The sequence below is a fragment of the Heterodontus francisci genome, chromosome 10 (genome assembly GCF_036365525.1).
Source record: "Heterodontus francisci isolate sHetFra1 chromosome 10, sHetFra1.hap1, whole genome shotgun sequence".
NCBI lineage: Eukaryota > Metazoa > Chordata > Chondrichthyes > Heterodontiformes > Heterodontidae > Heterodontus > Heterodontus francisci.
In genome coordinates this window covers 69035386-69062263 of record NC_090380.1, presented here as the reverse complement: position 1 = coordinate 69062263, position 26878 = coordinate 69035386, and the positions used below count along the sequence as shown (strand labels likewise).

General features: G+C 41.3%; 2 protein-coding genes and 1 long non-coding RNA gene across 4 annotated transcripts in view; 1 reads left to right on the top strand and 2 right to left on the bottom strand.

Moving 5' to 3' along the window:
* The window catches only part of f5 (coagulation factor V), a 106362-nt gene extending 105886 nt beyond the window's left edge, over positions 1-476 (bottom strand). Inside the window, exon 1 of one of the 2 annotated variants that reach the window (XM_068040679.1) lies at positions 46-476. In XM_068040679.1, the coding sequence (XP_067896780.1) occupies positions 46-173 (128 nt within the window). In that variant the 5' untranslated portion in view covers positions 174-476. The remainder of the gene's footprint in view (positions 1-45) is intronic. The other variant, XM_068040677.1, reaches the window with a different exon arrangement.
* On the top strand, positions 97-26780 carry LOC137374499 (uncharacterized). Its single transcript, XR_010975832.1, has 3 exons — positions 97-583; positions 23325-23450; positions 26613-26780. It is a non-coding gene; the product is annotated as an uncharacterized lncRNA (long non-coding RNA).
* Positions 16354-26878, bottom strand: part of atg3 (autophagy related 3) — a 48840-nt gene continuing 38315 nt past the window's right edge. Inside the window, exons 9-11 of the mRNA XM_068040686.1 lie at positions 26638-26765; positions 20412-20480; positions 16354-16832 (exon numbers count right to left, since the gene is read on the bottom strand). Coding sequence (XP_067896787.1) covers positions 16751-16832; positions 20412-20480; positions 26638-26765 — 279 coding nt within the window. The 3' untranslated portion in view covers positions 16354-16750. The remainder of the gene's footprint in view (positions 16833-20411; positions 20481-26637; positions 26766-26878) is intronic.

The following is a 26878-nucleotide window of genomic DNA, read 5'->3' as shown; positions in this document are numbered from 1 at the left end:
CATTAAAATCAACAACTGAATGTTTTTTGAAAAGTGAATTTGTACCTTTCTCCTCCACGCCTGGAATATACCCATTCAATTTCAACAGCAGCCAAATGGTGCAGCCTTACTGCCGTCAATCCGCCCTGGATTAGAGATGACATGAACAGCAGGAGTATACAGCAGCCCTTCATGGTGTTTCATCCGTGCCTCGTAAATCTCCTTCTACAAAGTGCCTGAACTTGCCTCGTTTTATTTGGAATCTGACGTGCGCCGTCCAGCCTCGGTGACCTGGGGGTTAGACTCTATCGCTCCATCTCCACCACATCCTTAACAGATCAAATAACAAATCGTGCCATGAACATGCACAAACCCGTCACAAGCCTCAGGTAAACAATGACACGCTGGCCCGGTGATGAATCACCTACTGCGTGCAAAGACCCTTCTTTGAGAGTTGAATTTGTGCAAGGTTCTCCAAATGATCCGCCGGAACGTCAGTGCAACATCTGTAGAAATCCTGGAGAAATGGAGCAAATCCGGAGGAACTTAAAAAAAAATACCGGCGCATCTCAGGTGGAGCTGTCAGAAACAAGGGTTATAAATGGCAAGTTCAACTGTAATTTTAATGAGCCAAACGTTTTCCAGATTTGATGGAAGGTTATGGACCTGAAACATTAACACTTTCTCTTTCCACAAATGTTGCCTGACCTGAGTGTTTTTCTTTCCTACAATTTAACGTGCTAAATTTGGCCCATTCTCAACCCAGGAACAAAGGAAAATGTGGTGGGCAGCACTAGTATATCGAGCATACGATTACCATGCTTATGCTGCGTCTGCTCCAGGCTCAAGCATGCCACCCCCTTAGGCAACCAAGCAATGTGGCATCCACCAACGGGCACCTTTTTTCCTTTGTCCTGCCCTTGGGAAATATGCACTGCCCAGGCATAAAGCAGAGGAAAACAGTCCTTATATTTTTTGGATGAAACAAATAGTTTACATTGTTATTAGATTAGTTTTCCCCCCATTCAACAGCAACAATTAATGTTTAACTCATCCACTGCAGCTGAACAAACAAGGGTAAGCATTTTGTTTCTCAAAAGATTTGGAGATTAAAATCCGACCCCTGTGCTCCAAGTACATATCAGAAGCACATTATTAGAAAACTGTGGAACCTCAGCCCATGATCAGCTATCTGCTAAAATGAATGGTTGGAAAATCACAAGCTGGCAGATTACAATTTCAGATATGTGCTTAGGGAGCTCAGACGTTACATTTTTAGCCCCAAATCTTTTGCATTGTAAAAGTAAATTAGATTGTGATTGTCAGTCTGTCTCCCTCCACTTGACAGGCTTGCTCAATTCAAAAATTTAAAGAATTTTTAAAAAAAATTTAAAACTAAAACCTACTCAGTCACCCAAGAGCAAAATACTGCCAATGCTGGAAATCTGAAATAATGAGAGAAAATGCTCCAATTACTCAGCAGGTCAGCCGAGATCTCTCCACGCTGCCTGACCTGCTGAGTATTTCCATCATTTTTGTTTTTTTACTTACATTCATCACCCAGTTTGTATTGAAACCATTTTATAATAAAAAAACAAGCTGAAATACTATTTCGTAGAAGGATACAATTTAATCTTTCAATCAGAAAAATAAATAGCAGATAATTGACATTCAGAAATGAATAAAAGTCAACCACAGACATGCAAGTAAAATATTGCAGATGCTGGCAATCTGAAATAAAAACAGAAAATGCTGGAAATACTCCAGCTGGGATTTGGGACTGACTGCATAGCTCCATGGAGAGCTGGCTTAGACTCGATGGGCCAAATAGCCTCCTTCTGTGCCATAATTGACTTTATGACTTGGCAGGTCAGGCAGCATCTGTGGAGCGAGAAAGAGTTAATGTTTCAGGTTGATGACCTTTCATCAGAACTGGGAAAAGTTAGAGATGTATCTCATCCAGAAAGACCCATCTGTGGTTCACTCAGGGAGTTAAGGAGAGTATTAGACTAAAAGAGGCTTACAATGTTGCAAAAAAATAGTAGCAAGTTTGAGGATTGGGAGTGTTTTAGAAACCAGCAAAGGGCCAACATAAAATTGATAAAAAGGGAAAAAATAGAATGAGAGTAAACTGGCCAGCAATATAAAAACAGATTGTAAGAGCTTTGATAAGTACATAAAAAGGAAGAGAGTAGCTAAAGTAGACATTGGTCCCTTAGAGGCAGAGACAGGAGAAATCATCATGGGGAATGAGGAAATGGCAGAGGCATTGAAAAAATATTGTGTGTCAGTCTTCACAGTGGAAGACACAAGTTCCATACCAGAAATAGGCAGTAACCTAGGAGCTAAAAAGAGTGAGGAAATTAAGGACATTGATATCAGTTGAGAAAACGTATTGGAGAAACTTAAGGGACTAAAATCTGACAAGTCCCTGGGACTCGATGGCCTACACCCTACCGTTCTAAAAGAGATAGCTGCAAAGATAGTGGATGCGCTGGCTATGATATTCCAGAATTCCTTAGATTCAGGAATGGTCCTGTCAGATTGGAAGTTAGCAAATGTTACCCCACTTTTCAAGAAAGGAGATAGAGAGAAAATGGGGAACCACAGGCCAGTAAGCCATTGGGAAGATGCTGGAAACTATTATTAAAGAAGTCTTAACATTACACTTAGAAAAGCATAGTATGATTAGAACAAGTCAACATGATTTTACTAAAGGGAGATCCTGTTTGACAAATTTCTTAGAGGTTTTTGAGGATGTAACCAGTAGGGTAGATAAAGGGGAACTAGGAGATGTAGTATACCTGGAATTTCAAAAGGCATTCGATAAGGTGCCACATAAAAGATTAATAGGCAAGATAAGGGCTCATGGCATTGGAGGTACTATATTAGCGTGGACAGAGGATTGGTTAACAGACAGGAAGCAGACAGTGGGCATAAATGGGGCATTTTCAAGTTGGCAGTGAATAATGGGGAGCCGCAAGGATCAGTGCTGGGGCCTCAGCTATTTACACAATATTAACGACTTAGATGAAGCGAGAGAGAGTAATGTATCTAAGTTTGCTGATGATACAAAGCTTGGTGGAAAGGTAAGCTGCGGGGAGGATGTAGAGAGGCTGCAAAAAGATATAGACAGGTTAAGTGAGTGGGCAACAAGATGGCAAATGGAGTATAATGTAGGGGAGTGTGAAGTTATTCTCTTTGGTCGTAAAAGTAGAAAAGCAGAATATTTTTTAAAAGGTGTGAAACTGGTAAGTGTTGATGTTCAGAGAGACTTGGGTATGCTTGTACAAGTAACGCACAAAGTAAACATGCAGGTGCAGCAGGCTATTAGGAAGGCAAATGGCAAGTTGGCCTTTATTGCAAGGGGATTGGAGTACAGGAATAAAGAAGTCTTACTAAAATTGTATAGGGCTTTGGTGAGACTGCACCTGGAATACAGTGTGCAGTTTTGGTCTCCACATTTAAGAAAGGATATACTTGCACTGGAGGCAGTGCAGCGAAGATTTACTAAATTGGTCCCCGAGATGAGGGGGTTGTCCTATGATGAGAGGCTGAGTAAATTGGCCCTATATTCTCTGGAGTTTAGAAGAATGAGAGGCAATCCAATTGAGATATACAAGATTCTGAAAGGGCTTGATAGGGTAGAAGCTGAGAGATTGTTCCCACTGGTCAGGGAATCTAGAACACGGGGACACAGTCTCAGGGTAAGGGGTCAATCATTCAGGACAGAGATGAAGAGAAATTACTACCCTCAAAGGGTTGTGAATCTTTGGAATTCTCCACCCCAGAGGGTTGTGGATGCTCCATCATTGAATACATTTAAGGCTGGGAGAGACAGATTTTTGGTCTCACAGGGAATCAAGGGATATGGGGAGCGGGCAGGAAAGTGGAATTGAAGCCCAAAATCAGTCATGATCATATTGAATGGCAGAGCAGGCTCGATGGGCATTATGGTCTACTTCTGCTGCCATTTCTTGTGTTTTAAGCAAGTGAAAGGGGGGAGGGTGGGAAAAAGAACAAAAGGGAAGGTCTGCACTAGGGTGGAAGACAGGATGGATTAAATGACAAAAGAGTTAGTAGCGTGGGGCAAAGGGAGTGTTAATGGAACAGGTAAAGAAACAAAAGATGTGTGTAAAGGAGATGTGAATGGCAAAATCATGAACAGCTGTTGTCTGAAAGCAAAAAGAGAGAAAAAAAACAAGGGAGCAAAACCAAAACCTGCAAAGATAAAGGAAATAAAATGGAGGCAGAGGTTACAGTCTGAAATTGTTGAATTCATTGTTGAGTCCAGAAGGTTGTAAAGTGCTTAATTGAAAGGTGAGATGCTGTTTCTCGAGCTTACATTGAGCTTCATTGGAACACTGCGGGAGGCTGAGGGCAGAGAGGTGAGAGTGGGAGCAACGTGCAGAATTAAAATGATAGGCAACCGGAAGCTCAGGGTCCTGCTTGCGGACTGAATGGAGGTGTTCTGAAAAGTGATCATCCAATCTGCATTTGGTCTCCTCAGTGTAGAGCAGACCACATTGTGAGCAGCGAATACAGCATACTAAATTGAAAGTACACGCAAATCACTATTTCACCTGGAAGGAGTGTTTGGGGTCTTGGATGGTGAGGAGAGAGGAGGTGAAATGTCAGGTGTTACACCTCCTGCGCTTGCATGGATAGGTGCTGTGGGAAGGGGAGGGCAGGTTACTGGTGATTGAGGAGTGGACCAGGGTTTTTATTTTAGATTTCCAGCATCCACAGTATTTTGGAGATGGTAATGGGACAAGTAAAGAAACAAAAGATGGCTCCATAGAAGGTTTAAATGGGAATCAACAGCTGCAACTGAAAAAATGGGGGCAGAGGTAATTAACTGAAATTGTTGAACTCAATACGGAGTCTGGAAGGCTGTAGAGTGCCTAATCGAATGATAAGGTGCTGATCTTCACGATTATGTTGAACTTCATTGGAACAGTGTTGGAGACCGAAGACAAAGAGGTCAGAGTGGGAGTAGGGTGGAGAATTAATTCTGACTAGTTTTCTTTAATAAATATACTAAGAGAAAGTGGTTAAGGGAAATGTGAGCCCACTAACATGGTGCATAAGGGAATGTCTATGGATGTTATCTATGTGGACTTCCAGAGGGCATTTGATAAGAGATTAGTAAAAATGAAAGTGCACAGAATTGAAGGCAACTTTGTGACATGGGCTGTAAATTGGTTGGGAGGTAGAAGACAGATACTAAGGCCAAAGGGTACATTACCTGATTGGCAGAATGTGACAAGTGGTGATCCCCGGGAATCTATACTGGAACCGGATCTTCTCATTTTATTTATCAATGATTTAGATGAAGGAGTAGAGAGTTTTATATCCAAGTGCGCAGATGACTGTAGGCACAGTAAGTAGTGCAGATGGGAGCAGGAAGTTACAAAGGGAAATGGATAGATTTAAGTGAGTGAGCAGAACTATGGAAAATGGAGCTCAATATGGGGGAGTGTAAAGTCATTCACTTTGTCATAGAGTCATTGAGTTATACACACAGAAACAGGCCCTTCAGCCCACCATGTCCGTGCCAGCCATCAAGCCTATCTATTCTAATCCCATTTTCCAGCACTTGGCATTTAGCCTTGTATGCTATGGCGCTTCAAGTGCTCATCTAAATACTTCTTGAATGTTGAGGGTACCTGCCTCTATCACCCCTCAGACAGTGTGATTCAGATTCCAACTACCCTTAGGGTGAAAAATCTTTTCCTCAAATCCCTTCTAAACCTCCTGCCCCTTACCTTAAATCTATGCCCCCTGGTTATTGACACTTTCGCTAAGGGAAAAAGTTTCTTCCTAGTTCCCCCATCTATGCCCCTCATAATTTTGTATACCTCAATCAGGTCCCCCCTCAGCCTTCTCTGCTCCAAGGAAAACAACCATAGCCTATCCAGTCTCTCTTCGTAGCTGAAATGCTCCAGCCCAGGCAACATCCTGGTGAATCTCCTCTGCACCTTCTCCATTGCAATCACATCCCTCCTATCGTGTGGCAACCAGAACTGTACTCCAGCTGTGACCTAACTAGCATTTTATACAGCTCCATCATAACCTCTCTGCTCTTATATTCTATGCCTTGGCTAATAAAGGCAAGTATCCCAGATGCCTTCCTAACCACCTTATCTACCTGTGCTGCTGCCTTCAGTGATCTATGGACAGGTACACCAAGGTCCCCCTGACCTTCTGTACTTCCTAGGGTCCTACCATCCATTGCATATTCCCTTGCCTTGTTAGTTCTCCCAAAATGCATCACCGCACACTTCTCAGGATTAAATTCCATTTGCCACTGCTCTGCCCATCTACCAGCCCATCTATTATCGTCCTGTAATCTAAGGTTTTCCTCCTCGCCATTTACGACACCACCAATTTTCGTTCATCTGCAAACTTACTGATCATACCTCCTATATTCACATCTAAATCATTAATGTATACTACAAACAGCAAGGGTCCCAGCACCGATCCCTGCGGTACACCACTGGTCACAGGACCAATGACAGTGGGTCCAAGACATAGACAAATAGGAGCATTTTCTAAATCATAAGAAACTAGAAACTCTGGAGGGGCAAATCAAGGAAAACCCAATTTTCTTTTGTAAATACTTAAAGAGCAAGAGGATAACTAAAGAAAGAGTAGGGCCTATTAGGGACCAAAAAGGTAAACTGTGTGTGGAGGTGGAGGATGTTGGCATGGTTCTTAACGAATACCTTGCATCGGTTTACACAAATGAGAGGGACGATACAGACATTGCAATCAGGGAGGAGGAGTGTGAAATAGCAGATGAAATTAAGGTGGCGAAAGAGGAAATTTTAAGGGATTTAACATCTTTGAAAGTGGATAGTTCCCTAGACCCAAACAAAATGTATCCTAGGCTGTTCCAGGAAGCAAGAGAAGAAATAGGGGAGGCTTTGACCATCATTTTCTCTCTGGCTGCAGGCATGGTGCCAGAGGACTGGAGGACACCTAACATAATACCATTGTTTAAAAAAGGTGAAAGGGATAAACCAGTCAGCCTAAATTTGGTGGTGACAAAATTATTGGAAAAAATTCTGAGGGACAGGATAAATCTTCATTTACAAATATATGGATTAATCAAAGACAGTCAGTACAGATTTGTTAAGGGAAGGTCATGTTTGACTAACACTGAATCTTTTTGAGGAGGCATCAAGGAGGGTCGATAAGGGTAGTGCATTTGATATAGTCTACATGGATTTTAGGAAGGCTTTTGATAAGGTCTCACATGGCAGATTGGTCACGAAAGTGAAAGCCCATGGGATTCAAGGCAAAGTGGCAAATTGGATCCAAAATTGGCTCAGAGGCCGGAAGCAAACTGTAATGGTCGATGGCTGTTTTTGTGATTGAAAGGCTGCTTCTAGTGGGGTTCCGTTGGGCTCAGTACTAGGTCATATGTTTTTTGTGGGATATATCAATGATTTGGATTTGAATGCTTGCAGTTGATACAAAAATGGACCGATAATGAAGAAGAAAGCTGTAGACTGCAGGAAGATATCAATGGACTGGTCAGGTGGGCAGAATAGTGGCAAATGGAGGTCAATCCAGAGAAGTGCAAGATAATGCATTTGGGGTAGGCTAACAAGGCAAGGGAATACACAATAAATGGTAGGATACTGAGAAGTGTAGAGGAACAGAGTGACCTTGGAGTGCATGTCCACAGATCGCTGATGGTGGCTGGACAGGAAGATAAAGGTGGTCAAGAATGCATATGGATACTTGCCTTTATGAGACTAGACATAGAATGCAAGAGCTGGGAGGTTATTCTGAAACTGTATAAAACACAAGTTAGGCCACAGCTGCAGTACTGCATGCAGTTCTGGTCACCGCACTATAGGAAAGATGTGATTGCACTAGAGAGTGTACAGAGGGATTTATGAGGATGTTACCAGGACGGGAGAATTATAGTTATGAGTAAAGTTTGGATAGGTTAGGGTTGTTTTCTTTGGGACAGAGGAAGCTGACGGGATACCTAATTGAAGTTGTCATGCCCAGGAAAGACATATCATATTTCTAACTTTTAAGATACACACTTTATTCAATGTGGACTCTTTGAAATGGACTTTTCCTTTAAAAAAAAAAGTGGACAATATGCTGCAAAAATGGCCACTGAAGGTCAGATGACCTGGTCTGTGTATTCAAAAACTGCCTCACTGTCTAAGGGGACAAAAGTATACATTCCAGACTAAGAGGTGTTAACTACACCCATGCTGAAACCATCAAGAAATATTCCTGAATTGAATGGGTTCTTCTGAGACAAAGAAGGTGTGAAGCAGTCACATCATAACAGAATGGTACCCATCCAGACATCAATAGATAACCATGGATTCCACATCCTGGTCCATTGTGTGGTCACACAGGGGAGAAGGCCATACGTCAATTAACAGAAATGCTAATATGATGGATTTTGACCTTAGAAGGTAGTCCTCTAGAGAGAGGAGAAAACACAACAAGCAGTCCAGCCAGTGGCTGTAGAAAGAAGTCAAGCCAGGCAAGAAAGGACCCCTGCTGTTAATTCTACAATTCAACATGCTGCAGCAGAGAATGTAAAGTGACCACCTCCTCCAGTTTGAAGTCTTAACCACCAGAAAACCTACAATACCTCAACAAGTTCAAGACTACGAACATCCAGGCCTGCACCTTTAAAAGAGACTGTCCTTATGAGAAAATTCAACAGATTTTTGCCGTAAACCACTGACCCTTCTCCTCTCTATCTCTCTGGTATATGCGTATTTGAGTGAATGTGTGCATGGGTGAGGTTGCGACCATTTTGGGAATTGCGTAAAAATAATCTTTTTTTTACCTACGAGGAAACCTGTCATTTGTCTGTTTATTTTACCCAAAAAACACTCAAGGAATAATCATTTTTAACAAAACACGATTTCAGTCAGTTGGGAGGTGAACAGTAGGTACTACCACACCCCTTACCTCCTGTCTCTAACAAAGTGTGTAAAATTATTAGGGGTCTAGATTTATTGGATAGGAAGTTCCTATTCTTCTTGTTTGAGGGGTCCATAACCAGGGAGCATAAATTTACTGCAAGAGGTAGGAAGTTTAGAGGTGATTCAAGGGAAGTTTTTTTCACCCAGAGGTGGGGTGATCTGGAACTCACTGTCTGTAAGGGTGGTACAGGCAGAAACCCACAAAACATTAAAACAATTCTTGGATATACACTTGAAGTGCTGTAACCTACAAGAGCTGGAAAGTGGGATTAGGTTGGCCACCTGTTGGTCAGCGCAGACATGATAGGTCAAATGGCCTCCTTCTGATGTGTAAATTTCTATGATTCAATGATTCAAAGAGATTTGGATGTCCACGTACAATTCATGAAAATATAGTTGATAGGTACAAATAGCAATCAAAAAGTCAAATGTAAAGCTAGCCTCGATCTCAAAAGGGACTGAAATACGAAGGGGAGGAAGTCATGAATCAACTCAATAGAGCCTTGTCCAGACCCTATCTTGGGTGGTGTTCAGGTTTGGGCACGGAGTAGGTATAGCACAGATCCACCAGAATGATACTAGGGCTTACAGGGTTAAATTACAAGGGCAGATGTATAAACTTATCTTGTATTCCCTTGAATATAGAGGATTGAGGTGTAATCTAATGGAGATGTTTAAAAATGTTAAAAAGATTTGATAGGGGAGATATGGAGAAACTATTTGCTCTGGTGGGGGCATCAGAAATAAGGGGACATAATCTTATTAGAACTGGGCCATTCAGGAACAAAATCTGGAAGCACCTGTTCCACTCAAAGGGCAGTAGAAATCTGGAACTGTGTCCCCAAAACCTGTGGATGTTGGAGTCAATTGACTTTTGTTAGGTAAAGGCATCAAGGAATACGGATCAAAGATGGGTAAATGGGGTTGAGGTACAGATCATATTTGAATGGTGGAATAAGCTTGAGGAGCTGAATGACCTATGTATGTTCCTATTTGGTTGAGAGGATAGTTGGAGGTTACTTTGCACAGGTGACAAGAGTTCCTTCTATACTTCCTTACCATTGTCTGCTTAAGTAGACTTCTTTGAAGAGATCGAGGAAGTGGCATGTAGATCTTTGTTGAAGGGCATCTCCTAGTTGGCCTTTTCCTTTGGTGTGGCCTCTATATCTGTCATTTCCTCTTCCTCCTGATCCTGTCCTACCTCCATTAATAAGATGAATTTGGGAATCCCCATAATGAACCAGATTTCTCTTCTTGAAACTGCTGAAAGGCAGCTTACATAATCCATTCCAAGATTCTGCTGATTGAGAACCAAGGGACATGGCTTGCACTTGAATGGTGTGAATTCAAACAAATCCATGGAAACATAATTTCAGTGAGCGAGTGGTCAATCTATGGATCTACTAAGCAAGATTATTAACAATCTTCCAGTGGAGTCAGGAGGAGTAGGGAGTGCTTCCCTAGCTCGAGTTGATGCAATCGACTCCTCCTGTCACCCTGGGATTTACCTCAGGCCACTTCCCACAACCCAACATTTGTGCTGCTCAAATCTGCAAACTGCTTATGGAGACATCACAGGTGGCAGCAGCTTGTGGGTAAAATGTTATGAGGCTTGAGGCCCAATCTCCCAATGTCTTGGTTTCACCATGTGTCTCTTATTCCTATTATACTGCATTTTTCTTGGGACATATTTCCAACAATGACTTGCATTTATATAGCGCCTTTAATGTAGTAAAATCTCCTAAGGCACTTCACAGAAGTGTTATCAAAAAGCAGGAAGCAGTTGCTAGAGTTAAGTGATTCCACAACTTATGGATCAGATTAAATCTCTGCAGTCCAGCCATACCAGTTGTGAACAACTGACAGGAGGAGACTCCCTCAGTAGCCACATCCTCAATGAGGCAAAGCCCAGCACCTGAGTGCAAGACAAGACTGAGGGGTTTGCAACCATCTTCAGCTGCTTCATCAATCCCTCCAATGTAAGGTCAGAAGTGGGGAGGTTTGCTGATAATTACAGTGTTCAGTTCCATTCGTAATGCTTAAGATAGTGAAGCAGACCATGCCACATGCAGCAAGACCTGAACAACATTCAGGCTTGGGCTGATAAGTGGCCAGCAACATTCTCACCACACAAATGCTGGGCAATGACCATCTCCAACACAAGAGAATCTAACCATCTCCCCTTGTCATTCAACAGCATTACCATTGCTGAATCTCCCATCATCAACATCCATTGAGCAGAAACTTAACTGGACCAGCCATGTAAATGCTGTGGCTACAAGAACAGCTCAGAGACTGGGAATTTTGTGGCAAGTAACCCACCTCCTGACTCCCCAAAGCCTGTCCACCATCTACAAGGCACGAGTCAGGAGTGTGATGGAATACACTCCACTTGCCTGGATGAGTGCAGCTCCAACACTCAAGAAGCTCCATATCATGCAGGACAAAGCAGCCTATCCACCACCAGTGCATGATGGCAGCAGTGTACACCATCTACAAGAGACACTGTAGCAAGTTGCCAAGCCTCCTTTGGCAGCACCGAGAAGGACAAGGGCAGCAGATACGAGAACACCACCACCTGCTAGTTCCCCTCAAAGCTGCACACCATCCGGACTTGGAATTGTCACTGGCTCAAAAACCTGGACCTCCCTTCCTAAAAGCAGTGTGTACTTGCACCACATGGACAGCAGTGGTTGAAGGGGCGGTTCACCACTACCTTTTCAAGGGCAATTAGGGATGGTCTTGCCAGCGATGCTCACATCCCATGAACGAGCGGCACAGTGGTTAGCACCGCAGCCTCACAGCTCCAGCGACCCGGGTTCAATTCTGGGTACTGCCTGTGTGGAGTTTGCAAGTTCTCCCCGTGTCTGCGTGGGTTTCCTCCGGGTGCTCCGGTTTCCTCCCACAAGCCAAAGACTTGCAGGTTGATTGTTAAATTGGCCATTAGCAATTGCCCCTAGTATAGGTAGGTGGTAGGGAAATATAGGGACAGGTGGGGATGTGGTAGGAATATGGAATTAGTGTAGGATTAGTATAAATGGGTGGTTGATGGTCGGCACAGACTCGGTGGGCCGAAGGGCCTGTTTCAGTGCTGTATCTCTTAAAACTAAACGTAATCAATCATCAGGAAAACTCTCCACTGGTTGGAATCAGACCTAGTACAAAGAAAGATGTTTGTGATTGCTGGAGGCTAATAATCATAGCTCTAGGATATCACTGCAGGAGCTCCTCAGGATAGTGTCCTAGGCCCACATATCTTCAGCTGCTTCATCAATGACGTTCCCTCCACCATAAACTCAGAAATGGGAATGTTCGCTGGTGATTCTACAGTATTCAGTTCCATTTGCAACTCCTGCAGCAAGACCTGCACAGCATTTATGCTTGGGCTGATAAGTGGAAAATAACATTCGCACCACAAAAGTGCCAGGCAATGACCATCTACAGCACGAGAGTCTAACTCCGTCCTCTTGACGTTCAACAACATTACCTTGTCGAATCCACCATCATCATCATCATGGATTGGGGGGGTGGGGGTAGAACAGGGGGCACCATTGACCAGAAACTTAACAGGACCAGTCACAAATACTGTGGCTACAAGAGCAGGCCAGGGGCTGGGTATTCTGTGGTGTGACTCACTTCCTAAATCCCCAAAGCCCTTCCACCATTCACAGAATATGCTCTACTTGCATGGCTGACTACTGCTGATACTCAAAGCTCGACATCATCCAGGACAATGCACTCCACTTACATTAAACATTCACTCCCTCCACCACTGGCGCATCATGGCTGCAGTGTGTACCATCTCCAAGATGCATTGCAGCAACTCACCAAGGCTCCTTTGACAGCACCTTCCAAACTGGGGACCTCTACCACCTAGAAGGACAAGGACAACTGGTGCATGGGAACATGAACTGCAAGTTCCCCTCCAAGTCATACACCATCTTGAATTGGAAAATTATCGCTGTTCCTTAAATGTCGCGGGGTCAAAATCCTGGAATTCCCTTCCTAACAGCACTATGGGTGTACTTTCACCTTATGGACTACAGCCGTTCAAGGCAGCAGCTCACGACTTCCTTCTCAAGGGCAATTAGAGATGGGCAATAAATGCTGGCCTCACCAGCGACGCCCACATTCCATGAACAAATTTTTAAAAAATCTCTGAGGCACACAAGGAGATATTAGGGCAGATGACCAAAGAGGGCAGTTTTAAGGAGCGTCTTAAAGGAGGAGAGGCAGGGAGGTTCAGGAAGGGAATTCTAGAGCTTAAGACTTTGACAGCTTAATGCACAACTGCCAGTGGCGGTACGATTCAAATCCAGATGCGCAAGAGGCCAGAACTGGAGGACAGGTATTTCGGAGAGTTATAGAGCTGGAGGAAGTTAGAGATAGGGAAGGGCGAGGCCATGGAGGGATCTGAAAACAAGGATTAGAATTTTGAAATATAGGAGTTGTTTATCTGGGAGCCCAATGCAGATCAGCGAGCACGGAATGATGGATGAACAGGACTTGGTGTGAGCTAGGATATTGGCAGCAGAGTTTCAGATGAGCATAAGTTTATGGAGACTGGAAAATGGGAGGCCGGCCATAAGTGCGTTGGAGTAGTTAAGTCTAGAGATAAGTAATGCATGGATGAATGTTTCAGCAGATGAGCGAAGGCAAGGCGGTGTCAAGCAATGTTAGAGGTGGAAATAAGTGTCCTAGTGAAGGTGCAGATATGTGATTGGAAGCCTACCTCAGGATCAAATACAACACTAAGGTTGTGAACAGACTGGTCAACCGTGTCAAAGGCTGCAGCCAGGTTGAGGACAAGGAGGAATAGTTTACCAATGTCACACAGGATGTCATGTGTGATTTTGATAAGAGCTATTTGGGTTCTGTGGCAGTGACAGAAACCTGATTGAAGGAATACAAACATGGAGGCCTGGGAAAGGTGGGCAAGGATTTGGGAGGTGACAGTGCATTCAAGGGCTTTGGCGAGGAAAGGTTGTAGATGGAGCGCTTTGTTTGCAAGGACAGAGGGGTCCACGGGTTGTTCATTTGAGAGGGTTGATAACAGATTTGAAGGGGAGGGGGAGAAGTACCTGAGGAGAGAAAACTGTTAACCATATTAGCTAAAATGTGGACCAGGTACAGAAGTTGGGTGAGAATACAGTCAATGGAGCAGGAGGTGGGGCCTCATGGAAAAGATGAGCTTGGAAAGGGCACAAGGGGAGATAGGAGAGGAACTACACAAAAATGCAAGTTTTCAATTCTTCGAACATTCATCTGCAATACTTGCATTATTAAAACAAAAATGAAACAGCTAAGTTTTTATTATTTCACTGCTCTTTTATTGTTCTTTTCTGCCCAATATTCACTTCCAATCACTTTTCTTTATGATTTACTCCTTTGTATTTACTGCACTCCATTTCTTAATATATAATTCAATACCAATCATTTTATTGTGGGTTTTGAGCATGTATTTGGAAATTTATGAATCTGCGTTTCATTTCATAAAGAGTTTTGGCACAGACTAGTATTAAATTGGAAATCTCATTTAGAAGGGCCATAGAATGCTTGGTGTAGGGAACAGAAATATTGTATTGGTGCAGTAGAAGTTTTTTTTTCCTGAAATTAATACTAAATACAGTTTTAAGGCAGCAGATAAAATTTGACTCTGCATTTGGTTTGACCAGGGAACAATTGATACCAACACTGGAAGACAGTCTTTTGTGCTTACCTTCATATACATACAAGTTTACCAAAAAATATAAGCTGGAGTCGGGTTTTCCCCGGGTGCTCCGGTTTCCTCCCACAGCCAAAGACTTGCAGGTGATAGGTAAATTGGCTGTTGTAAATTGCCCCTAGTGTAGGTAGGTGATAGGGAATATGGGATTACTGTAGGGTTAGTATAAATGGGTGGTTGTTGGTCGGCACAGACTCGGTGGGCCGAAGGGCCTGTTTCAGTGCTGTATCTCTAAATAAATAAATAAAAAAATAGAGTCATAGAGCTATACAGCACTGAAACAGGCTCTTTGGTCCACCGAGTCTGTGCCGACCATCAACCACCCATTTATACTAATCCTACATTAATCCCATATTCCTTACCACATCCCCACCTTCCCTCAATTCACCTACAACCTACCTACACTAGGGGCAATTTACAATGGCCAATTTATGGCCATTTACGGCGGAAACCCACGTGGTCACAGGAAGAACTTGCAAACTCCGCACAGGCAGTACCCAGAACTGAACCCGGGTCGCTGGAGCTGTAAGGCTGCGGTGCTAACCACTGCGCCACCCCAAATACATTGTTGTTAGTCTTACTGTATCTGCTTGTCCTAATATCTCTATGTGGCTCGTTGTCAAATTTTGTTTGATAACACTTGAGATGTTTTACTATGTTAAAGGCAGCATACAAATGTAAGTTGTGGTTGTTAAATGAAAATTGAAATGCACACAGTATGGCAAGAAAGGAAATAATGATTCATGCAGTAGCATGTTGTTCCTGTTAGTTCTGAGTAAGAACATTGTGAAATTATATAGCTCAGCATTGGAGAAGCTAATTGACAATACTACAATTTTAAAAGAAATTAAGGCATGTTGCAGAGTCCTTTGGTCTTGCATCTAGAATTATAGAATGGTTACAGCACAGAAGACAGCCATTTGGCCAGCCATGTCTGTGCTGTCTCTCTGCAAAGCAACTTATCTAGTCCCACTCCCCTGCTTTTTCCCCATAGTCCTGCAAATTTTTTCTCTTCAGATAATTATCCCGTTCTCTTTTGAAGGCCTCGATTGAATCTGCCTCCACCACACTCTCAGGCAGTGCATTCCAGATCCTAACCACTCAGTGTAAAAGTGCTTTTCCTCATTTTGCCCTTGCTTCGTTTGCCAATAACCTTAAATCGGTATCATCTGGTTTTGGATCCTTTGGCCAATGGGAACAGTTTCTCCTTATCCAGACACCTCTGATTTTGAACACCTCTATCAAATCTCCTCTTAATCTTCTCTTCTCCAAGGAGAACTGCCCCAGCTTCTCCAACATATTCAGATAATTGAAGTTAAAATTTTTTAATCTATTCCAAACAGTCCACAATATGATGGAGTTAAAATTTGACAAGAAAACATGCAATTAAAGTATTGCTGGTTCAATATGGTCAAGGATTATGACATATTAACAATCAATGGAACAATTTAATCCAAAAACAGGATAAGCATCAGCTCATAGCAGCAGAGGAATACATTTATAGTCCCACCCTCAGTTTCTTGCTCTAAATTAAGTCTACCTTCTTGCTTGTTCAATGTTAATTATGTTCACTATTATCCAGTTAGATGCCAAAGATATCTTTTACCCAATGTGACAAGAACTGACTTATGCTACAATTCCATTGCAAGGAAAACAAAACATTTTAAGAAAAACTTAGTCAGACCTTTTAGTTTATTTGTATACTGCAAATATAAACTGGTTTAATAGAAGTAAACACATCTTACTTTCAAAATGTAATGAAACATGAATTGGAGTCTGCATTTGTTTTAGTTGTTTAGTCAAAAGTAGAACAGAGGAGCACAAAATGAGGAGTTCATGGAAAAAAAAGTAATTGAATTCAGTAATTGTAATTGAATTCAGCTTCTTCATACGTATAAACAGACAAGCTCTCGCCAATCTCATCACAGAACTTCTGTGAAAAGGAACTGAACCTGAACAAGCAATGGTCAGAATTACGTTGAGTGAATTATTAGCTACAATTGAAAGGCAGCAGCACTTTGACAACCCAGAACACATTCTGAGAATATTTTGATTGTGTAAACTTTTGGAGTTACATGGTAAAGTGTCTTGTGTAATCATATTCAATTGTTGGAATGACTGCTTGAACAAATTTCAAAAAAATAAGAAGGTACCTGAAAACCAATAGATTAAGGAAACATCAATAAAAACCAATACAACTAATATCGCTCTAATGTTTTTTAAAGATGCAAATTAATACTTAAGCATTCAAGTCTGAATACTCCTGTTTCCTCAGGAGGGCATCTAGAAATCCTCTATGACTGAAGAGGTTAATAATTAAAAACATGCAATATATATTAAGTGATCTTATTTGTGGTTACTTCAAACTACCTTACAGCCATAGGGTAAAAGGAACTGAAGACAGAAGTAAAATAGAAACAAGAACAAAGAGGAACTATGCATTGCCACATAATCTTAAATTTAATGAAGAAAAGATTCCCATATACTTACTTCCTCATTCTGTCAGATTTAAACCATAAAATATTGAGATGCAACCTGGGAGCTAACACTTTGCGGAGCACATCCTGCCAGTGGCATCATAGTTGAGTGCCAAGGATTGTTCAGATCAATCTGAAATCCAGATGCCATTATACATTAAGTATCTTACATTCACCTTCATGTTATCTTTCTTTCCTGTGTTTTAAACTATTAGATGTATTTTCTCACTCTCTTTATGCATGATCTTCGATCTCTAAGGCACCAAGCTTGGCCAAAGTATTTAATCAGACATGGCAAATTTGAATTGGAAATAACTTGAAACTCATGCTTTACAGGAAAGATTTCTTTGTGGTCTTAGTGCCTTCCCAGGTGTCTAACAATTGATTGAAAAAGTGTAATGTGATTATGTATAGTTTAGCTTTTGATTTTTGATTCTATTAACTTCAGAATGAAGTCAGTTTAATGAAAATATACTAAATTTAATTGAGCATTTTAAAAAGGTTTATGTGCCATGTGGAGTATTTCTTACTGTATAAAAGGGCTGCTCACACATGAGCTAGCACATGTAAAAGAGCAGTACCCATTATGGCAATACTCATACAGATGACATTTTTGGTCAACTGGATAGCTCACATGTGAAACTCATTGCTATGTTTTTAAAAAGTCTCTTAAGACAAGCTATTCAGAAATCTGCACGTACAAAATTGCTTCTTGCCCTATACAGAGTATACACTCTCACTCTATAGTGGCACATCCCACTCACCCAAGTCCAGAGAGCTTAGGCATATGTTGGCAGATCCAAGGTTTAAGGAAAGCCAAGTGTATGAAGGTATTGCTGGAGTTTAATCAGCTAACATAATACAGCTTGGCAGTATGGAACACTGCTAAGCTTCCTGCTGCATGCCCAGCTAAGACCACCTTACTTGTGGGGCACTGGCTTGCAGGGCTATCTCATGCTAAATGGGCAAAAAAGTCCAGCTCTCAGTCACAGGGTTACCCCTCCAGGTTCCATCAGGGAGCTAGGCTGACTGATCAACCAACACCAGTGCCCTGGAATTAAAGCCTTACCTGGTTCATTTATTGGATTACAGAGTCTGCCAAATGGTTGTATTAGTTTTAAACTTCTTGTCAGTTGTGTTATCTTGGAGCCATTGGAATCCCAGATACTGCTCACCCCTCAGTTCCCAACTCCCAAGCAGTATATTCATTTGCTGGTCAATAGATAACTGACAAAGGCAGGTTTCAGCCTCTACTAGGAAATAGCAAGTACAAGGAGTTCCACATGAGTGGTGTTATGAGCAGCAGATAAAGTTGTGAGTGCATAATGATATGGTGGTTCCATCAGTTGGAGAAACAGAGGTTCATCAGCATTTGCTTCTTTCTACTGCTACTGTAGCCCTCTACGCCCACTATCATTATCAATTCCCTCACCTCCTCACACCTGTGCCATTTTTCACACATCAGCAACACTATTTTACTCCGACATGCACATCCTCAAAACATCTCACTAGGCTAAAACTAATAGCTTTTTGCTGGTAGGAGAAGCTATGAACAGTAACAAGGAACAGACAGCCACAAGAGGTGGTCAGAAGATACACATCCTGTCCTCTCTGCAAGACGCACTCATGGACATTGTGGTCAGGGGTGGAGGGGGAGGGGGACGTCAATAGTGTGGCTTCTGGAGAAATCCCATAGGGTTTTTAGCCATCTCACCCATTTTGGCTTTTTGAAATCTTATCCTCCCACACTATGTATGATTTTTAAAAAAAGCTGCTTTCAGCAGTCACTCATCTGTCCCGGTTTACCCTTGCCACCAACTGCTAACCCCTGTCCCTCTCAAATCCTGAAACTCCAGAAGGCACAACATGCCTGGAGAAAAGGGACAGCTTCCCTGTGAAGTCACTCAACCTTATGCAAGCAAACAATAGCTCAGGGATTGCCATCTTTATAGTTTAAAGGCTAGAAGTACAGAAATTTCACACGGCAAGTGGCCAGGAGTAAGGGCAAGTTAATAGTATGGTCCAGGAAGCATGTCCCTGTGAGAGCAATCTCACATCCTAGCCCTGCTGCAAAGGATGCAGATGAAGACCTGAGGATCTAGCCTACAGAAGAGAACAGTTAGCTATACCACAGTGTCTTCTAAGTGCACCTTGCAGCCTAGCTGTGAGCTTCACCTACTGGCTGAGAGCATGGAGGAGTCCAACTCCAGATTGTAATCCAGAGGCCCAGGCTACTGCCCTGGGGACACTGATTCAAATCCCACTACAATAGCTGGTGTAATTTAAAATCAGTTAATTAATAAAAATCTGGAATTAAAAGCTAGTCTCAGTAATGGTGCCATTAAACTATCGATTGTTAAAAAAAAACATCTGGTTCCTAATGTCCTTTGAAGGAAATCTGCTGTCCTTAGCTGGTCGTGAGACCCACAGTAATGTGGTTGACTCTTAACTGCCCTCTGAAATGGCCTAGCAAGCCAGTCAGTTCAAGTGCAATTAGGGATGGGCAACAAATGCTGGTCTTGCAAATGCTGGTCTTGCCAGTGACGCCCACTTCCCATGAAAGAATTTTAAAAAAGGAATAGGATGGCAGCAAAGGGAATTTAGGAGATAGGCCATTATACTCTCTACTGAGCTTGCTTCCCTTCAGCAAGTAATCAATAATCAGACTAACTACTGCTACGGGGTCAAGTATTAATTGTGTTTCTTCCCCTGTCCCCCTAACCCCAACCTCTCTTCACCCAGTCAGACTGCTACAGATATTCTATTTCCACCATCTTACCACCCCCACCACCCTCCCCACTACCCAGATATTCCTGTTTCCCTACATTAGCACTTACTCCTGTCCTTAATGGTGCCTAATAAGCCAGTAGGGGCTGGCATTCCCTCCAGCATTGTTGCTAATCAACCATTTTCCAGGCAGTTAGCTTTTCTAGCCCCAGGTTGAGAAAACTGCTGATTTCTGGCTGGATGAGGTGAATCTATAATCTCTGTGGTTCACCTCTTCTCCAGATGGATTGAGACATTAGGGTGAGCCACAGTGGATTAGGAGACAACTTTTGCAAGTCTGAAATCAGCTGTTTTATAGGCCTTTCATCAAGGGTAGATGGAAAAATTGATACCTGTGAGGAAAGGAGTGGTTGGAAATTGGGTGTTAAAAGGTACTAGATAAATGTAATTTGTTACGAGAAAAGGAAAAATATGAAAATCTAAGCTTCGATTAAAATTTTGGTTCAGTTTGTTAACATCCAAGGATACATGTGTACACCAAGTTCACCACCTCCTTCTGCAACTGTTTCAATTATTTTTTTCATTACCTCCGCATGTCTGTAAAATAAGAAGTTAGTTAATTTAAAACGACTACTTACAAATACACACGGAGCACTGGCAGAAGAGAGAACAAATATAAGTGATCTCTCAGGAATGATTAGGATAAGTTATTGCATTCAGTCACTTACACATAAATATCTAGACTTAAAAGCATTAACAGAAACCTGGCTGACAAGAATGGATAACATATCAGGATATACTTGGAAGGGATAGAAAAGCTAAGAATGGAGTTGGAAGTTGCAATATTGATGAGAGGGAATAATTGCTGCAGAGTATCGATGTAAACAAGAAAGGAATACAGAGCCTACGTGGTTTGAGCCCAAAGTTAAAAAAGGGCTTGTTAGCGGCATATTACAGACCTTCAAACTGTGCAAAGGAAAGGGAAAAGAAAATCTGCAATAAAAACAGAAAATGCTGAAAATACTCAGTAGCAATGTTCCCTCTAAGCTACATCACCAAGTTCCCAAGCAGGTCACGTACAAGTTGGCCCCTTTAAGTTACTGCGTGTGCGCAGCTGGGCAAAAAATTTAAAGGGCCTGCTCACTGAAGTACATTGCCCGCGCACTACAAAAAAGATTAGAGGGTATGTTCCTCAGCAGGTTAGGCAGCACCTGTGGAGAGAGAAACAGAATTAACTTTTCAGGACAATGAACCTTTGTCAGAGAAACCTTCCAGTCAGATTGGAGCGATGAGCAGAAATTAAAAAAAACTCTCCCAAGATATTTTAATTATCTACCTGTCAATTGAGATGAGGTGGAGTAAATGACAAAAAGGGAAAAGAATTCCTAAAATATGTACAGAACTTCTTCCTCAAGCAATATGTTAGGAAGGCTACAATAACAATGACATTGCTAAATCTGGTTATAAATAATGAAATAGATCACGTAGATGAACTAAATGTAGGTGAGCACTTTGGGAGTAGTGACCGTAAATGATATATAAACAGAAACACCACAACAGACCAGATTAGATTAGGCATATTTTGGAAGATGAGAAGGAAGGTATCTGCTGTGAGGTAGGAGGAGAGATTAGCACACAGCATTGTAGAACAAGAGTGGATTTTGTTTTTAAAAGGGGAGAGAACAAGTATATTTAATTAAAAAAGAAAACTAACAACTTTAGGATGCACCAGATAAATAAAGAGATTAACTACTTAAAATTGAAGAGGGCAACCTAAAAGGATGAGAAGAATAATGCTGAACACCTAAAAGGAGATTATAAAAAAAAACTAGGAAAAAATGTTAAGAGCAGGATGAAGAAAGCAAAAAAGGACTATGAAGAAAAATATTTTAAAAAAAATCAAAGAAACAGTAAAATATTTTACAAGTACATCAGTAAAAACAGAATTGTTAAAAGCAAGCTGGGACCCCTGCAAGATGAGGACTGTCAATTTATAGATGATAATCGAATAGTGGAGTTATTTACTAAGAAGTTTGCATTGGTCTTTAACAAAGAGGATATGGGAAAGGAGATGAAATCTGCAGTGGTTGCCAACGAAATGACCGAAATGATAGCAGATAAAAGGAAAATTTTAGATTAGTTTAGCTGAAGAAAACCAGAGCCCAACAAGACATATCCTAGGGTCCAGAGAGAGACGAGGGAGGAAATTACAGCGCCCCTAGAAATTATATTGGAGGGCTTACTGGGTATGGATGGGTGCCAGAGGACTGGAGATTGGCCAATGTGTTTTTAAAAAGGAGACCAAGCTCATTTGGACAATTACAGACTAGTTACCTTAACAGCAGTCGGGTTTTTTAAAAAAAAGAGTTGTTTAAGGGTAAAATTGCCTCCCACCTAGATGAACTGAAAATAGTCAGAAGTAGCCAGCTTGAAATTTTTGAGGAGGTAACAGACATGGTAGAAGTGGGGAATATGCAGTGGATGTAGTATACATGCACTTAGGAAAGCCTTCGACAAGGTATCACACAGGATTTTACTAGAGAAGATTAAGGGGTCTAGAATTAGGAGGAGGGTAGCAAATTGTTTTTCCTCTTCTAAACAATATCCAAAGAGTTGGAGTTAAGGCCAATTTTCTGGAGTGGTTGGAAGTAGACGGTGGCATCCCATAGTATTTAGTTTTGATGGATTTTATGATTTGGATCAAAGCCCAGAGGCCTGTCAAATTTGCAGATGATACCAAAATAGGAAGTATAGTTAATTCTCAAGAATACTATAGAAAGATACAAAGGGATATTGATAAGGTGGGGCATGGGCTAGAATGTGGCCAATGGAATTCACAAGTGTGAAGAGATCCATTTTGGTTTAAAAAAAGCAGTAATTATACTCTGAATGGAAATAGTTTCAGTGCTGTGGAAGAGCAGAGGGATCTGGGGGTTCACAGGACGTTAAAATGTTAATAAGGCTGCTAAAAAAAAGCTAATGGAATTCTAGGTTTATCACAAGATAAAAGACAAAAGTCAAACAGTAAAGACGTAATGAGATGACGTTTCCCCTGTTTGGGTAGTCGAGAACAGTGGTTCTGTGATGGGGTCTGTGAAACAAGTGGTCATTAGCACCATGCTGGCAAGGCTGTGGGTTGAAGCGCTATTGCAATGACTGCCCATCGTTCCCATAAGCACCTCCTCACTTACACTCGTCATACTTGAAGTGAGTGATAAGACTGCAACATTTTGGAAGAAAATTGAGCATTGGAAAACTAGACTCAGCAATGGAGTTTCAGATATGTTCCCATGACTGAGAGTTTCTGGATGCAAACACAATGACAGCTGTGTGTGTGAAAGAACGGACCCTTGCTCATTCCACAACATTGGCAGTGTTTAGTTTGAAAATGTAAGCAGATAACTACAATTGAGTTTGTGTTCCATTTCCAACATTTTCTAGACATCTTGTCGTCGAAGTGGAAAACCAGAAAAGGAGCTGGTGGAACTGTCCTGTGGCTGCTCGCTGTGAATAAAGTTTCAGGAATGAACACTTTCCAGTTTTGTTGATGCGGAGTACCTAGAATTGGTAAAAGCAGCAATAAAAGTGTGCTACCTTTCCCAATAATACACTTTGTGAAAGCATTTTCTGCTATGGTAATGAAGACAAAGTACAGGTCCCATCTGGAAGTGGAGAATGGTATACGAGTGTCATTATCAAACATCACACTATGGATAGAGAGACTCTGCTGTGAGAAACAGGCACACCCATCTCACTGATGTCTGTCTGTAAATACCTGTCTGCTTAAAAGCAGTATTAAAACACTCACTGCATGCAGAACTATCATATTATGGATATTATTTAGTAGAATTTAGTTGGGGGGCATGGGCCACGATTCCTAATCCATTTGAACAGGGTTCCTTTAACCGGTAAAGTTTGAGAATTACTGGTCTAGAACTAAGAGTCACAATCTCAGAACAAGCTGTTTGGCATTTAGGACTGAGATGAGGAGAAATTTCTTCACTAAAAAGTTGTGAATCCTTGGCGTTCTCTACCCCAAAGAGGTAGGGATGCTCAGTTGTTGAGTATATTCAAGACAGAGGTCGGTACTAAGGGAATTAAAAGGATATGGGGATAGTGCAGGAAGGTGAAATTGAGGTAGGTCAACCATGATCTTATTGAATGACAAAGCAGGCTCAAAGGGCTGAATGATCTACGCCTGCTTCTATTTCTCACTTTCTGATATAAAATCTTAAAGTCTTGGTTACAGTAATGTGTGCAGTATAGAGCTCCATAATATCACAAGTATATTGAGATACTAGAGAGGTTGCAACACATTTTCACCTGGGTGCTGCCTGGTATGAGAAAATACAAATAAGACGGACAGACTTGAAATTTTTTGTTGATAGAACACAGTTAATGGGCAAAATGATAGCAAAGTTTAAAATTATTAAAGGATCGACAGCATAGATTGAAGCAGACTGCTTTCAGTAGTTGAGCTGTCTAGAATGGGAGACCATAGATACAAGATTAAATTGAGACACTTGGGTCAGAGGAAAGTAAAAGCAATGCACCATCCTCACTGGTCATATGTCAAATGATATGCCAGTGATCATGTATTTCTTACACAAAGTACTGCTATTTACTAACAATATCTACTTCCAGTCATTAAGTTACAAACCAAAGATAAGGAACTAGTTGAAATCTGCACAAAATGAACAGACAGAAGGTTGTGCAATCACATCAGCGCAGCTGAAATAGAATAACAATGAGAAAAATACATAATGACACATTGCGCTTACAGTTTGGAGAAAGCATAATCTTAAAACACAAAAAAAAAAATCTATATTTGAACTAGCGTAGTTCAGAATTAAAACATATTAAGGTATATTTATTAGATATTTTGGTATTATCTCCTCAGATGTTATAGTATTTGTAGCTTAAACTGATGATAGCTTATAGCTTTTCAGGAGATTGCATAAATGAATGAGAACTGTTAGATTATAAACAGAAAAATAGCTTCTAAAAAAGTAGGGTATTTTTTGAAAACGGTTTTATTAAACTTTGACCATTTTATTCCATTATTTCATTAAGGTTAACCAAAAAATTCAGCTTTATTATAGAGACTTTGACCTCAATATTAACCCCAACTCCCTATAACATGTGGAAGAGGGTTAAACTGCCAAATGCTCAAAACATGAACATAACCCACGGTGTACGTGCTTGCTGCAGTTTTTACGGCAGTGGGAATTGTAGCATCCTAATGTCTTGCCGTGGAAAGGCAATGAAAAGGAGGCAGAAGCTGCCAGTTCTACAACGCGTGTCTTTTTCCAGCACTCCTTGTGAGCTAGGAGGAGCAGCAGTACTCCCCATGTCCTTCAAGGAAGCCTTCAGCCTCCCTTCTGCCAATCACGGTCGCTATCCACCTGCCCCCCCCCCATCCCGATGTCTCTCCAATCTCTCTCCCCCCACTGCCCCACCCCCAACCAACACTGCGATGTCCGACCTCCCTCCCTTCTAATTGCTTCTGGTTTTCCCTCCTGTCCACCTACAAGGCTGTCAATTTGGCTGGTTGCCAGGTGGGAAACAGATCCCAAAATGATAAGGCCCTGCTGTCAGATGTGTTAGGACCTCCAGGATGGTGGCATTGCTGAGTTCCTCGGCCATTTTCCAGCTCCTCGCACCCTCCCTATAAATATCGAGGACCCTACCTCTTTGAGGAAGTAACTAATGATGAACTTTTAAGATTTTTAAAAAGATGTACTGACTCACCTGCTAATAAATTTGGTCAGACCAAAAGCCCGTCCTTTTGCAACAGACGGAAATTGATTATTTTAAGTTACTACATATAACTATTTTTAGCTTTTTTAGTCCATTACAAGCTACCCTCTGACTCGGTACAGTCCTGAAACAATTGCCTTCAAACCACGAGTACCTGGAAAAGCAATTCTGTCATCCAAATAAATTATTCCTGTGAATTAAGTATGTTTTAACCATCTATCCTATCCAATGACATCAAGCCTCAAACTTGAAAAAAGATTTCAGGATTTCCACTTTGCCTGAAATGGAGAGAAGAGTTTCCTTAGTCACTGAAGTAGTGGCAGGTAACCTAGAGGATTCAGTTTCTTAATAATCCAGCATGACAGCTTCACTTGAAAACTCTCACAAAGAGCTGAGTCAAGTAACCAGACATCCTTATGGAGCAAGATGAGTGGCAGAAGAATGCAACTCCACCTCAAGTGGAACAGGAGTGCAACGTTCATGTCGATTTAAAGTCAACAGAGTGACAACTGACTTTGCCTGGGCCTCAAAGTGCAAATGATGCGTAGTCAGGAAAATCCACAGATGTAAGCCATTCTAATGAGGTATTATATTGCAGATCAGGGTATATTTATAGCGAATATTATTTGACACTGAATTCATCAAAAAGATGTTGAGAAATATGAATATCAGAAATTATATCCTCAACTTTATCCTTGCTTCATCTTTAGGAAAATCCAAGCACTTACTTATCAACCGTAAATCAGATGCTCAATAAATGTATATTCAAATTCCCATAACTATATGCAGAAATTTAGAAATTACTTTTTGGAAATAGATAATTTAGTGGAAGTAGTTGTTTTTCACAGAATAATTAAAGTTAAAGACATTATTCTGAACTAGCAGTTATTTTAAAAATTACTCGTTTGCATTGTACAGTTTCATTTTAGCTTCCTTATTTATGAATCCTTAATTCTCATTAATTTTTAGACCTTTGAAAATTGAAAATAAATACCTGCATGGATGAACAGAACACATTGAAGGTGGAGGCAAATGAGGATGATTTTCAATCGTCACTGTTTTCTTGACATGGTCCTGGCTAATGTCTTCATACATCTCTTCAACAGTCAGTGGGTGCCGTTGCTGAAAGCAGGACGATGTCAGAATAAAATGATTACTAAACCCAAGGTTTAATATTGTTTTATTTACATTCATGTTCATGCATAGGAAATTTGCACCACATTAAAAGAACAGAA